At 48.3% G+C, this 15,064-nt stretch overlaps 1 protein-coding gene across 1 annotated transcript in view; it reads left to right on the forward strand.

Moving 5' to 3' along the window:
* The first annotated feature begins 2,149 nt into the window (after positions 1-2,149).
* Positions 2,150-15,064, forward strand: part of HS3ST2 (heparan sulfate-glucosamine 3-sulfotransferase 2) — a 196,838-nt gene continuing 183,923 nt past the window's right edge. The window contains exon 1 of the mRNA XM_069209664.1: positions 2,150-5,384. Coding sequence (XP_069065765.1) covers positions 4,813-5,384 — 572 coding nt within the window. The 5' untranslated portion in view covers positions 2,150-4,812. The remainder of the gene's footprint in view (positions 5,385-15,064) is intronic.

Raw genomic sequence — 15,064 nt, forward strand, 5'->3', positions numbered from 1 at the left:
ATGCTCTCCGTCCACCCTTCTTTGCCCATGTGCTCTCCGTACCACCCCGTCTCTCTAAGCCGCTCTCCAGGGTCCCTGGGGGTGGGCAGGCCCGTGGGTTAGAGCGGACTGTGGGGGAGGTCAGAATGGAGAGGACGGGGTGCTGCTTGGGAGAAAAGGTGCGGATAGGAGGCGGGTGCTGAGAGACGGGAGATGGGGTGCTGATGATGGGGTACTCAGCAGAGAGTGAGGAGTGCTTGGATAGAGGGGGCTCTGAGCGGACAGGACGGAGGGGTACTGATTTCAGAGGGACGGGGTGCGCATATTGGGGACCGTGGCAGCGGAAGGGTGCTGGGCGCCGAGAAAGAGGTGTGCTGAGGACTCGAGTACTGAGCCGAGGAGGGGTGTTAAGCGCCTAGAGGGCTAGGCGCGGAAAGGGGTAGGTGCCGAGATGAGGGTGCAGAGCGCGGAGAGGGAGGGTGCCGAGGAAGGGGTGTTATGAGCGGTGGGGTACCTATGAGAGGGTGTTAAGCGCTAGAGATTGCCCACTGAGAGGGATGGGTGTTAGGATGGGGTGCTGAGCGCTGGGAGGGATGGGTGTTAAGCGCCTAGAGGTTCATACGGAGAGAGAAGGGTGGGGTGCCGAGGTTGCCCGCTGAGAGGGATGGTTGTTGAGACGGGGCGCTGAACGCTGAGAGGAATGGGTGTTAAGCGCCTAGAGGCTTATGCGGATACAGATGGGTGGGCTGCCGAGATGAGGCTGCTGAGCACGGAGATGGAAGAGCGTTAAGCGCCTAGAGGCTCGTGCGGAGTGATATTGGTGCTGAGATGAGGGTGATGAGCGCGGAGAGGAAGGGTGCGGAGGAGAAGCGGGAGGGAGTACCTAAGAGAGGGTGTTAAGCGCTAATGGCTGCCCGCAGAGTGATGGGTGTTGGGGTAGGGTGCAGACCGCGGAGATGGTAGAACGTTAAGCGCCTAGATGGTCGTGCGGAGAGAGACGGCTGCTGAGGTGAGGGTGCTGAGCGCGAAGATGGAGGGTGCGGAGGAGAGGCGGGAAGGGGGTATCTAAGACAGGGTGGTAGGCGCTAGAGGTTGCCCGCAGTGAGGGATGGGCGTTGGGATGGGGTACTAAGCGCGGAGATGGTGGGGTACTAAGCGCGGAGATGGTAGGGCGTTAAGCGCCTAGAGGCTCGCGCGGAGAGAGATGGGTGCTGAGATGAGGGTGATGAGCGCGGAGAGGGAGGGTTCAGAGGAGAGTCGGGAGGGGGTATCTAAGAGACGGTGCTAGGCGCTAGAGGTTGCCCGCAAAGAGGGATGGGCGTTGGGATGGGATACTATGCGCGGAGATGATAGGGCGTTAAGCGCCTAGATGCTCGTGCGGAGAGAGATGGCTGCTGAGGTGAGGGTGCTAAGCGCGGAGAGGGAAGGTGCGGAGGAGAGGCGGGAAGGGGGTATCTAAGAGACGGTGCTAGAGGTTGCCCGCACAGAGGGATGGGCGTTGGGATGGGGTACTAAGCGCGGAGATGATAGGGCGTTAAGCGCCTAGATGTTCGTGCAGAGAGAGATGGCTGCTGAGGTGAGGGTGCTAAGCGCGGAAAGGGAGGGTGCGGAGGAGAGGCGGGAAGGGGTATCTAAGAGACGGTGCTAGGCGCTAGAGGTTGCCCGCAGAGACGGATGGGCGTTGGCATGGGGTACTAAGCGCGGACATGATAGGGCGTTAAGCGCCTAGTGGCTCGCGCGGAGAGAGATGTCTGCTGAGATGAGGGTGATGAGCGCGGAGAGGGAGGGTTCAGAGGAGAGGCGGGAGGGGGTACCTAAGAGAGGGTAGAGGTTGCCCGCAGAGTGATGGGCTTTGGGATGGGGTGCTGAGCGCGGAGATGATAGGGCGTTAAGCGCCTAGATGCTCGTGCGGAGAGAGACGGCTGTTGAGGTGAGGGTGCTGAGCGCGGAGAGGGAGGGTGCGGAGGAGAGGCGGGTATCTAAAAGAGGGTGCTGAGCGCTAGAGGTTGCCCGCAGAGAGGGGTGGGCGTGGTGAGCGCCGAGATGGTAGGGCGTTAAGCGCCTAGAGGCTCGTGCGGAGGAGAGGCGGGAGGGGTGCGGAGGAGAGGCGGGAGGGGGCGTGCTCGTCCCTTCAGTTGACGTCAAGCGGCTCCATCCTTTCAGGCGCTGAGAATAATCCTCGGCGGCTCCTGCAGGTGGAGGCAGCTCAGACTGCACCGCAACTTCCAGAGGGGCTGTGGGCGACCACCCGAGCTGAGCATCGCCCGGACACCAGCCTAGCCTGGGCCAGACCCGGAACAGTGCTGAGACAGGACCGAGGGGAGCTGGAGGAGGCCACCACGCACCGACCGAGAGAGCAGCGGAGCCTGGGACAGAATCCGGCCAGTGCTGGACCGGAGCCGGGAAAACTGGGGAACTACCCCCCGAGAGCAACCTCCACCACCGGGCAACAGCCCATCCTGGGGCGGAACCCCACCTCTGCAGGATCAGAAGCGAGAAACCGAGGGACACCCTGGGACAGAAACCCACCGGTACTGGGACAGACCTGGACACCAGGCTGTTGCTGGGAGACCCCGGACAGAGCCCACAACAGTCAAACCTAGGCAATAACCGAATCTGTGCCACATCCGGAGCAGGGCCAGGGGGGCAGAGTGGGCAGACTTCAGGGGGTGTGAAGGAGGGCACCTGGGGAGAGGGCAGAGTAGAGAAAAAGTAAAACTCACATGCAAGAACACAACTGGGAGAAACTGTCCGCGCCAGTTCTAGAAGAAGCAGTTATTGGCAGAGTAAAACTAACTTCGGGATCGCAGAATCCAACTGGAATAAAATATATAGTCCTGGGCCAGTAAACAGGGCGGCTTGTTTTTAATACAAGTGGTGCTTAATAATGGAGCTTGGCTGTTTGAAAGTGTTCCACGTGTTTTGTATATTGGCCCATTAAAATACATGTATATCCGGAGATGTGTCGAGGATCACACCTTTAGGCCGATCAAGAAGCCGGGGAAAATAACTTCAGCCTACTGGTTTTGCCGCCAAGCAGAGTCAGCTTCTGAGAACCGAGTCAGACCTGAGCCGGAAAATACAACTCACGGACCAACAGAACCGACATCTGTAGCCCAGACTCGGACTGGAGGCGCCAAGCCAACCTGCAACAGGCACCGACTACTGGGTTACGAAATGCACCTAAAATCAGACAGCCCAACCTGAGACACCAAAACCAACTCTAGGGCCACAAACTCAAACTCTGAGCAGACACCACAACCTGGGCCAATGAAGCAACCCGTGGAGAACAGCTAAAAGCAGACAAGGGATCTTTAGCAAGCAGAGATCCCGGCCCTGAATCAAGTTAAACGCAGGAAGCCAAGCTTAGCCCGGCAGAACCAACCCCTAGAATCCAGCTGAAAGGAGTCACCAAAAACCGAGATGCTAAACACCAACCACTGCTATGTAGATATCAATCACGTGAACACGAGTGGACGGGAGGCTGGCGCAATGAACACCCACCACACCTGGAAGGACAGCACTGCCAAGCTTGAAACACCCGCGTGACCACAGATCCACCTGAGAGCAGAAACCCTCTGTGCCAGAGGACCAATCCCTTGCAGCCTTGACCTCAGCTGGAAGCAGACAGACAAACCTCAACAACAGAACCATCACCTGCCCCACTGACTACTGCTAGACGCACACAGCGCACCGAGCCAGCAGCATCTACTTCTGGAACAGCTGAAAACTGTTTTGGGAAACAGAGCTGAGCTTGAACAGTCAAAAGTGAAGACGTCCCCCATATACCTCAAGGGGAGGGCAGTTCCTTGACGGAGAGAGAACTTCTGTTTGTAGAGTGAAAGTGAAGGGAGTAGAACATTGAAGTGATGTCCTGAGGAGGCGGCCGTCTATATGGGGACAGGGTGAATAGTGTAGGGAGCTTCAGAGAGGCGAAGGGCACTTGCTCTCTAGGTGGGTATTGTAGCACTCCAAGAGGCTCTCAGAAGTTAGGGCTAGAGAGGCTTCCAGCATAGTCTCTAGACAGGACCAGACATGGGTCAGAACCAGGCCTCTGTCCAGGCTCACGGTGGGGGTCCAAGAGAAAAGAACGCGTCCTGCCTCTAAACTAACCCTTTCATGGAGCTAGAGGTGTGTGCTCAGAATTAGGTTAAACCTGTATCAGAACTGGCTGCATTGAAGGCTAGAAACCTGAGCACGCATTGAGACCAGACTAGGTCACAGCCACCAGGTGACTGGTGTGTAGAAGTGCATTCAGGGCAGGGCTAAGCCAAGCCTGGGGCAGAACTGAGCGTGTGGTTAAGGGTTGAGACGTTAGCACAGGAGGGAATCAACTAGGTGAGAGTCAAGCCGAGGGAGGGACCTTAGAGGCAACTGGAGCCCTTACCCAGCTGGGCCACAACCAAGCTTGTTATAGGTCTGTATAAAGTTGGCTGGAGTTGAACCCAACCTTGTTAGAGCCAAGTCTGTGATGGATGTCTAAAGTCAAGTTTAGTGCAGAACCCAACCTGAGTAAGACCGAACCTGTGACCACAGCTAAGTTAAGCAGATTTTTTTGATGGTGGCTCCACCATTCTGGCAGCTGAGAACCTCTCAGCTGGATCTGCAAGATGGTGAGAAAAAGGTTATTTGTCTGCTTGACTAGTTTGCGTGTTGCCTCTTTGCTTCAAGCATAAGTGAGAATTCTTCTCTGAATCACCCAAAAGTCAGTGAATTAAAGCCTGATCTCGTTTTGCCTACATTTAATACCTGGTCCACCCATGAGCCATCTATGTCTGAACCACACTCCGTGAACCGAAGGAAGAAAAATGCATCCTCCCTCCCCATGGCGACATGGCATATAGATCCCTCACGAGCAGAGTCGGTTCCGCTCCCCACCGGCTAACCAGGAGGTTCCTCTTCATCTTCACCTTGTCGCTGTCCTGCACGTACCTGTGCTACAGCCTGATCTTCTGCTGCGACGACATCATGGAGGGCCGCGGTTATGAGGACCGCAGCTGCCTCCTGGTCCAGGATGCTGGCAGCAAGAAACTTCTGCAGAAGTCACCAGCATGCACTCTGTCAGTGTTGGCCAAGGAGATACAACCTCAAGCCATCAGTCCCGCCCCTGAGGGCAAGGAAAGGAGACCCTCCGAAGAAGGATGGAGTAATCAGAACCTCAGTACTAGAGCTGGGCCTGTGCGGACCACCCCAAAGACCACAGATCAGGAACTGAAGTTCAACAACAACACCACCACACCTAAACTGGGGAGTAAGAGGCTGCCCCAGGCCATCATCGTTGGGGTAAAGAAAGGTGGAACTCGGGCAGTGCTGGAGTTTATTCGGGTGCACCCGGACGTCAGGGCTATGGGAACTGAACCCCATTTTTTTGACAGGAACTTTGACAAAGGGTTGGACTGGTACAGGTATGTAAAATCTATTCCAACATGCTTCATTTTTTCAGGTTTCCTGAAAATGAGTAGTAATTACAGAGTGTGAGGACACTGTTTTGAGTGAAGCGCTTTGAAGCGGCTTCAGACGGCAGTGGGCACATTACGAATCATTCATAACATAATACAGTTGCCCGGGTGATTGCTGGGTCTGCACTAGAAGACCTTAATGAGCTGTTTGCTGTTTATCCTGGGGGGTAATTGTAAACAAACTGGGGACTGTGATGGCCCGAAAAAGTTAAACTACTGCATACATTTGGGTCATCACTGCAGTGCCTCTTGAGGTGGACTCTGAATATTTTGGGGAGATCAAGCCCCTGAGGTAATCTTGGATTATTTAGGGATATCACTTGAGATCTTCAGAAACAGATGCATGACATTTTGGAGTGAACATCACAATGTGTTTAAGAGTAGCCTCTGAAACGTTTGAGGTGATCATTGCACGGACCGTAAGAAGCCCCAGAATGCACTGGGGTATTCATTAAAGTGCGTCATAAAGTAGCATCATGTTGTTTTTTAATATTTTTTTTTTTTGTGCATTTTAAAGTTATACATATGTACATACAACTAAACCCCCGAAGTTGGGAATCTCAGAACATTTTGTTGGAAGACAATAGAAATAATTGACAGCAAGTATACGTTAACCACAGAAACATTGTAGGGGCAGGTACCTTTCCCACTGTGCAAAACGCTGGTGCATTATGGTACCTGTAACCCATCCCTTGGCTATAGCTCTTGCACAGTGGTCAGTCCGCCTTGGCCCGATCTCCCCTGCCACCTTCGCAGTCTCCTCCAATGTCCAGTAGGTGATTGCCGAGAATCCCATATTTTCACAAATTTTTGAGGACAGTCTCTTGCTGGGTGCACAGCTTTTAGAGGTTGCTAGCACCAGTCCATGTTTTAGGTAGATTACATCACTCTGGGTAATGTTGCTCTTCCCCACATCTTCACAGCATCTCTTTGGCCAACCATTATTGCTATACTGCAAAGCAGTAAATCCGACTTCAGCATTGTCTGGTCCTTCACATCTCAGGCAAATCAACTGTGCATTAAAGTCCAGCTCAGCTCTGAAGGTTTGTGTGAGGAGAAGTGTGCATGCCCTGAACTCCCGAAGTCACAATCAAGCCCTCGGCAATTCACCAGTGTTCCCTCTTGTCCGCCCCTGAAGGCATCTATTGCCTCAGCCTTCCTCATTTTGAAGAGCCTGTTCTGGTGTAGTACTTCCGGCGTAGTATTTTTAATTGTATCACCCTGAAGCTAGTCTCATATTATTATTGATTGACCATTGGCGCACACCTTAATCTTTGAGTATGTTGGGTGTATGATTGAAATCAGCACTGATGTATTCCCAGAATAGGTGGAGGTGATCAGTGGAATGTGGGTTGAGGACACCAGAGAAGGGATAGGGCTTACTGTAGGAGTGTTTGAAGCTGGGGCCAGAATATCCTGTTGCTGGGAGGGAATCCTCTGAGGGTCAATGGATGAAGGGGAGATGAGGGGCAGAGTCTGTGCAGAGAGAGCGGCAGGAGATAAATAAGTGGTGATTGTTACCCCAGCTGTATCGTCCAGTCAAAGTCCACCACATCTTCCTAGCGTTAAATCATGAGACGCTACTCAGCCCATCATTATAGGTGGTCTCCTAATTTCTGTGGGGCTGGTAATTGCAGTTATCAGTCCCATCAGATTTATGAGATCTGCAGGAACTCCACTGCTCATTTTCACACAGATATTTCAGCTGATTTCAGTCTTGCAATCTCTGCATGGAAATCTGAGGAAACAAGAGGAATTATCAGGGAAATCAGACTCAGAATTACCGATTCCCCATGCAAATCCTCAGGTCCAGAGGGACCTTGAGTGTCCTATTTCTAATCCCCCAGTATCTGTGGTCCTCTGGAATTACATGTGCTCCTGGTATAATGACTCCGGTGGCAGCCGAGGTTAGCGGGGTAATTAACAAGCCACTCGTAATGAGGGTCATGGTCTCCATGGCACTATTAGGTGGCAGGTGGAGGGCAGTAGTTCGATGCAATTAATTTTGATGTCAACATTTATCATTATTTAGCAGTGCAAAAAACAATATTTAGGAGGAGTAGCTGAGACAAAAATGAAATTTAGCAGGAGTCGATTCATGCAAATAACACTGATGTTCTACAAAGTTGGTAATGAATGTGCCTACAACAGCACTACCTGCTAGGAAACCACAAACACATTCAGCAGTTCAAGTTTAACTGAACACTATGCACACAGCACAGAGGCGTAACTCAAAGTGACGGGCCCCCTGCGGAATGGGGTGATGGGGCCCTGAGTCTTCTATATCTTACAGATATTCATTGACCTTTTGCTGCAAAGGGGCCCCTGAAGGCTTGGAGGCCCTGACTCAGCATAGCTTTGCCCTATAATTGTGTATCACCATCAGGGCTGGCTTTAGGGTGGTGCACTTGGTGCAACCGCACAGGGCGCTGACCTGGAAGGGGCACTGACTTATAAGGGGGGCACTGTGATTTAAAAGCACCTGCTGCAGAGCTCCTTGTGTGCCCTCTTCCAGGCAGCAACACAAATGTCAAGATAACTCTTGTGATTAATGTTCCAGCTAGAGAGAGATATGGGAGTTGTTTTCTAGTGGCAGTTATGGCTCACCATTAGGTAGCGCAGAGGGTTAATGTGCCTGCTGCAAAGAACAGTTTTATATTTTATTTGGATAGCTGAGTGGATTAGTAGCCAGCCTTTACCTGTGCTTTAAAACAAATGAAATGTATGTGAGAGAGGAGCTACGGAGAGATGAGGTGCACTGTTGGTGTGTGGTAGTGGGGGAATCCGTGGAGAAGGTCATTTGTGGCGCCAAATTAGATTATTGCACTGGGCGCCACCAGCGCTAGAGCCAGCCCCAATCACCTTGATCACGACAGCAGACTCCGACAGGACTTTGTTAAACTGCCCAGCTCTGTGATCTGCCCCTCCTCTGAACATGCACTCACTCTATGTCCATTTCAGCCCTTTAATGCGTTAGTTAAAGGCATGCCCCACCTCTCCTTAAGGAGGACAGTCCTGTGAACTTACCACCTTCCTCAAAGAACTATCTCAGGTCATTTCAAAAGAAGGATTGGTAGAGCCTTCAAAACAGGTTTTAGGTCATGTGGTTAGTGCACCGGGGTGAGGATGCTACTGCCTCACCTTGGAGAGAAGGTTGTGAAAAAAGATTCAGAAACAACACTGATTCAAGAAAAGTGTAAAGCACAATTGAAGAGAAGAAGGAGAAAAGACATGTAGAAGATGGAAGCGAATGGAGGTGGGGAAGAGTGATGGAGGGACATAGAGGGAAGGGGAGGAGAAGGAACAGAGAACTGGACCTACTATAAGAGGCCCCCTATTTCTCTCTCTGTCTCACTCAAATTTAATTTACACCTGTATCTGTACATCATGTCCTCTGTGTCCCACCGTCATAATCTGGCTTAATTCACATCTGCCAGTTTTGCTTTTCCATTTCCTAAGTCTATATCTCTGTTTCTCTCTCTCTTTTTCCCTCTCTCTGTCCTTTCTTGCTTTAACTTGTTGCCTCTGCCCGAATATCTCAGTCATTCCAGCATCCTTCTCTCCTTTGTTCCTCTCGCTGCCTCTTCCGAGCCACTCCACGCTGTCACTCTGTCTCTGTCCTTCCCTTTCTCTCACTCTTGCACTCTCTTTCCTGTTTTTTATGTTCTCCTTCCCTCCCTCATTCTTTATCTGCCATTCAATCTCACTCTCTGTATATTTCCCTCACACTCTCTCTTTTCATTCTATATTCTCTTTTATATTTCCTTTTACCACCTTTATCCCTCTCTGTATCGCCATATCCCTGTCCTCAGTCTCTCTCCCTCGCGGTCCTCCTATCTCCCTCCCTCTGTCTTGCTCAATCGCTCTTTTTTCTCCTTTATCCCTACCAGTCAGTGTGGCTCTGTTTCTCTTTCTCTGTGCCTTTTTTCCTTCCCCAAGTCTGTCACTTTCTATCTCTCTCCCTCTCTCTCTGTAACAGTAGCTCTATCTTCTCTTAGTTCTCTCTGCCCCTGCTTTCCCCATCTCACGGCCTTCCTCTCTGCGTCTCTCGCTCTCATGTTTTCTTTTTCACCACGAAAAATGTTCTTGAGAGACTGAACTTAGGCATTGAAACTGAACAGTAACTGCATTAGGGGGTGCACGGACCTCAAAAAAGAACAAGTATTTACTCATTGATGTGTGTGCTTAATGTGCTTAACATTGGGTCACAGAGTCATCACAGTGACAAAGTGTGAAGGAGGGCACAACCTTCTTTTGACAAACCGATGAAGGAGTCTGATAGGCTAAGTGTTATTTACATTTGATAGGCTGTGTCGGTGTGTGTGTGTGTGTGTGTGTATGTGCACATATACACATCCAAATGTGTGTGTGCTGTCAGCATCAATTGAACATTTAGAGAACTTGTGCAAAGACTGTTTGAAGCAGAAAGAGCAGTGGAAGTTAGAGCAGTAGAAAAGATATGGCACAGGTCCCTCTCAGGTATCGTACAAAAATAATTTTTGCATCATCTGGTATGGGGAATTTTATTCCTTACAACACTTACAGCCACTGCCTTCAGCTTCTGCTCCAAACCACACAATAGTGTTTGCTGGTTGCTGAGCCTGAGGGACAAAATATGACTTGATGAAGACAGAGTGTCAAGGAAGATGGATGTTAAGGAAGATGGATGGACAGAGCGTCTCCGATATCCATCCCTCCCCTGCTAGAGTATTTCCTTCCACTAAGGCACCTTGGGGAGAAGACGAGCCTTTTATAAAACGTCTCGGAAAGTACCAATGGAAGAACATCTTTTTCCCATTAAACAAATTCCAGGTCAGGGAATAGTAATTGTAACTTGTCATAGAAGTTCTAGGAAGAGCACATACTTCCCATCACAGAAGCAAAGGGAAGAACATCTCCTGCAGTCTACCCACAAAGACCCACAGGAAAAAGCATCTCGCTCCCAAAAAGAAAAATAGAGAACAGAAACCCATGAGCCATCATGCATTCTCAGGGAAAGTTCCTAGCGCCAAAGACAGAGGTACAGGGTAGAGCATTACTCTAATCCCAAAACAATTGTGAGATGACATTACTATGTCAAGAAAATGTAAGGCGATCATCATTTTCTCATCAAAGAACCTCCCCACCAAAAAGAAGACTTGCTGAAGATGAGGAAAGGATCATTGCTTAGACTAGTCTTGAGGGACACAGGTACACATTAGCATTTTTTTAATCAAATGCTAGCCATACTTATAACCAGGAGCTCCTATTTAATGTCAGACCTCCATTCAAGTGATTTAATGGCCAGGCGTTTCCCAGAACAAACTCCACAGTATTCTGTGCATGATCTCTCCCAATACAATGCTAAACATTGCACAACACACCACATAGCCCAAGCATACACATCACATCAAGTCACACTACACACCGCTTTCCCATGATCATCTCACACTGAGTGTGCTTCACTCTCATAATCGAACACCAAGGAAGATCATCTTTCAGATATCCAAAACATACCACGGAAGAGTAACTTCCTAGTTCTCTCATCATAGAACTCAAGTGAGAGATCCTTCATCTCTTTCCTTTAAAGATCTCTAGGAAGCACATACCTCAGAGCTTTGAAAGCACACTAAGGACCGGTTCACTTCCTTTAAAAAATACAGGGAAGAGCAGCTCTCTCCCATCACAGAACCAGAGGCAGGGCACACCATGTTTTCCATTATAGAAACATAAGATAATCAGAGACAACCATGGAAAGAATCTGTATTAATTCATGGAAATGCTAGAACATCACTACCGCCTACTATAAAACTCAGTGGTAAACAAATCACTGGAGATCTTTCCATTTGTGTGGCTTCAATGCTGTGAGGAATCCATAGTGAGTACAGGGATTGGCAATCACAGAAATCTTGAGTAGCGCATCCTTCTACAATCAGAGTTCTCACAAAAGAACGACCCTCTAACATTTAAAACAATCCATTTTAAATTGCCTACCTACACCTTAAAATCCAAGGTCAGAGCATCTTTTTGCCATCAGTGATTCTCAAGACAGACCACATCTCTACCATTAGAAATCTGTAGGGAAAAGAACCTGTCTACCATCAGATATCTTAAAGCAAAAGAGTGCCTGTCGACCATGAAGGAAATAAGTGGAACAACACTCCTCTGCTACCAGAGATTTTTATTGAAGTTTATCCCCTCTAACATCAGAGATTGCTGTAGGTAGGGGACCACTCTACCATCAGAGAATTCCAGGGAAAGTCAACCCTTCAACCACTAGAGATCTTCGGTGTAAAACTACCCTTCTACTATCAGAGATCTTCATGGAAAGAGTACTCCCTTTACCATCAGAGAATATTCTTTGCCCTTCTGAGATCTTCAGGGGAGAGTAACATCATACAAACAGAGAAACCAAAGGAAGCCCACTACCATTAAAGATGTTCAGGGGGAAAAAAAGGTCCCCTCTACCATCATGGAGCTTCATGGAAAGTATACCCCAAACATCAGAGGTCTTCAGTGAAAGAGTATTCTTCCACTTTCAGAGATGCTTCGTGATATAAAGACACTCCAACGCTGAATAGCTGCATAGAAGAGTACCCCTCTACTAACTGAGATCTTCAGGAGAGAGTACCCCTCTGAGTCAGAGAAACCAGCGGAAGAGCAGCCCTCTACCACCTGAGATCTCAGGGAAAGAGTATCCCTCTACCATCAGAGATATTACTGACGTCTACTCTTAACTATCTGAAATCTTCAGGGAACGAGTGCCCCTCTACCATCAGAAATGTTCATGAAGTCTACCCTTCTACCATCAGAGCTCTTTAGGGAAAAAGTAACCCTCAACAGAGATCTTCAGGAAAGGAAAACATCTCTACCATTCTAGATCTTCATAAAAGAGTGCCCTTCAACCATCTAAGATCTTCTAGGGAAAGTACCCATCTATAATCAGAGAAACCAAGAGATGCATCCCTCAGAGATAATCAAGGGAACTGTACTCCTGTACCATCGAAGATCCTCATGCACCATCAGTGATCTTCATGAAGGGTAGCCGTAAAGATGTAAGGTTAGAGAGGTATGGGAGGGGAGAGGTATGCTTCTCCCATCACAGATCTTCATAAAGAGTATCTCTCTACCATCAGAGATATTCAAGGAAAGACTGCACCTCTACAACCAGAGAAATCAAGGGAACAGCAGCACTTTGCCATCAGAAATTCTAGGAAAGAACATCCTTCTACCACCAGGAACATGTACGGGAGAGTACCTCCCTGCCTCCATAAACTCCGAAGGCTGAGTACTCTCTTACCATCAGAGGGCCTCAAGACAGATCGACCTTCTGCCCATAGGGACATTTAGGTAATAGCAGCTCTTCTCTTCACCGTCAGAGGTATCTTTGAAAAACAACATTTCACATCAAAGATTCTTAGGCAGGAAGTTGCTTAACCTTCACAGAATTGCTTAGCAGACTATCCCTTTTAAATTGAAGATCCTCCAGTTAAAATATCCATCTCTAGATCTCTAGGAAGAACACAATTTACCATCATAGACCCTTAGGTAAGGACACACTACACTCAAAGGTCCCATATAGATCACCCTTTCGTTATCATCAAAGCCCAGGGAGTAGTTTTTGTTGTTTTATGTTTATTGTGGATTATTCATTGAAATACATAAGATGCAGAAGTCCTGCTTGTAAGTACAGCACAAAATAGACATGCACAGAGAGCATAACAAGTAGCTGTTTTCATATACGTTCAGTAAATGGGGAGGGGTGGAGGGGTGGTACTCCTCTACAATCAGAGATCCCCATTGAAAACACCAATTTACTATTTTGGATACCCAGAGCAGAGCACCACCTCTTACCCTTACCATCAGAGATCCCAGGAACAGAACCAATCTACTATGAGAGATACCCAGAAAGATCCTTATTTTTGCATCACAGATTGCCACGGTCTATCACTCCTTTGCCCCATAGAACCCCAGTGCACATCACCATCTTCTATCACATCACAGGGCTATACACCCCTCTACCATTTGATGTCCCCAGGGCTGAATTTACATCTAAATATCTACAAAGAACAGTCATCTTCCTTGGAGGAGGCTAGATAAGTGCACCCTCTGTCAATGGCAGATTCTAGGATGAAGCATGGCTTAGCTCCACATAGAACTAGTAAACATTACTCCACTGACATAGATCCTGTGGAAACATCTTCACTGTCTTATCAGAGTTTGCGCATCCTCCTAACTTCCAGTCTCTCTGGCTGGCTGTCTAGGTGACCCTGTATTGCAGCTGACGTCTTGGGACCTTCAGTCTGAACAGAAGCTCACTCTCTACTCTCTGCATCACCCCTGTTTAATCTCATGGTACCTCGTGTATGGACAGCATTTGTTAGAAGACCCACAACCATGAACTCTTGAAAGGCCAAGGTCAAAACTCAAGCTTGAAAGGTTCCTCAGTGATCTTGCACAATTTTACTTCTAAAATTGAAGCTGAAGACTGATAGATGCAGTCGATTTTATGACTCTAATATCACTTGGATGTACACAAAATATAATGTGCTGTCTTTGGTGTGTACTCTGTCCATGTGAGCACCGGTTCTACTATGTGACGGTGGTGGTAGCAGAAATCTGCTTCCCAGTCCCAAGGCACATTGCCTTAAGTTAGCTCGCAGGCTCAATCCACTTAAACCAAATTAAACTCGCTGATCACCGAATTCTGAACATAATTTCTTTATTAATTGATAGACGAATCTGCTTTGTACAATGTATTTGCTTCTAGCAAAACATCAATCATTATGGAGGGTGTGTTGTTCAATACACCCATGACTCCAATGCATTCCACTTTTCACAAATCCAAATCCCAATGTCTATGGTTCAGCATGACCCTTCATCAGGAAAACTGAGGACGCAAATTTGAAAAATTTCCCGTCAAACAATGCATAGTAGTGGGAAACTATATGTGAAAGGAATCTGAAACACAGGTCCTGTCATTCATCCAAACACGTTCTATGGTCTGGGGAAAGTGGGCACTTGTCTACAAGTCCATCTTCCTAAGTGCCCCTTGAGAAGGTGAATTGTCTAGTTGACTTCAGTCTCTTCTATTTCTCTATCACAACTCTGACTCTCTCTCTCTCTCTCTGACTACCCAATGTCATCTCAAGGACTTTAGTGGCAAAGGACAAGACATATTTAAATTGTTTGCGAATTATCCTGATCCTCAAATTTTCATATATAACCCAATATTGTTTGGCATCATGCAGACTTGAGCAAAACATGGGTAATCAAATTCACAGTTGTTATGAACAGGATACCCAAAATATGTCTTGCCCGGGGCTTCCACATCTTTAATATAACAGTTCATCCAAGCCATGGTGCTGAATATGAGGCTGAATTCCAATCATGGGCCTAAATTGATTGGACTTATACATTGTATGGCCACAGCCGCACCCCATTTTTCATAGGTAAATTTACAGCTGTAAAATGCCTGGTAAATTCCAATACTTCTGGAATTTGGAGCAGGATGCACCCCAGTTTTTCTTGAGACTACTTGGAGTAAGGACTATTTACCGTGCCCAATAAATACATCATTCCGGTGTAAAGGGACCCTATTCTGGTCCACTTGTATTCCGGGCCGCATTGTTTAAGTGATGTGTGCT

Source organism: Pleurodeles waltl, chromosome 10 (assembly GCF_031143425.1).
Source record: "Pleurodeles waltl isolate 20211129_DDA chromosome 10, aPleWal1.hap1.20221129, whole genome shotgun sequence".
NCBI lineage: Eukaryota > Metazoa > Chordata > Amphibia > Caudata > Salamandridae > Pleurodeles > Pleurodeles waltl.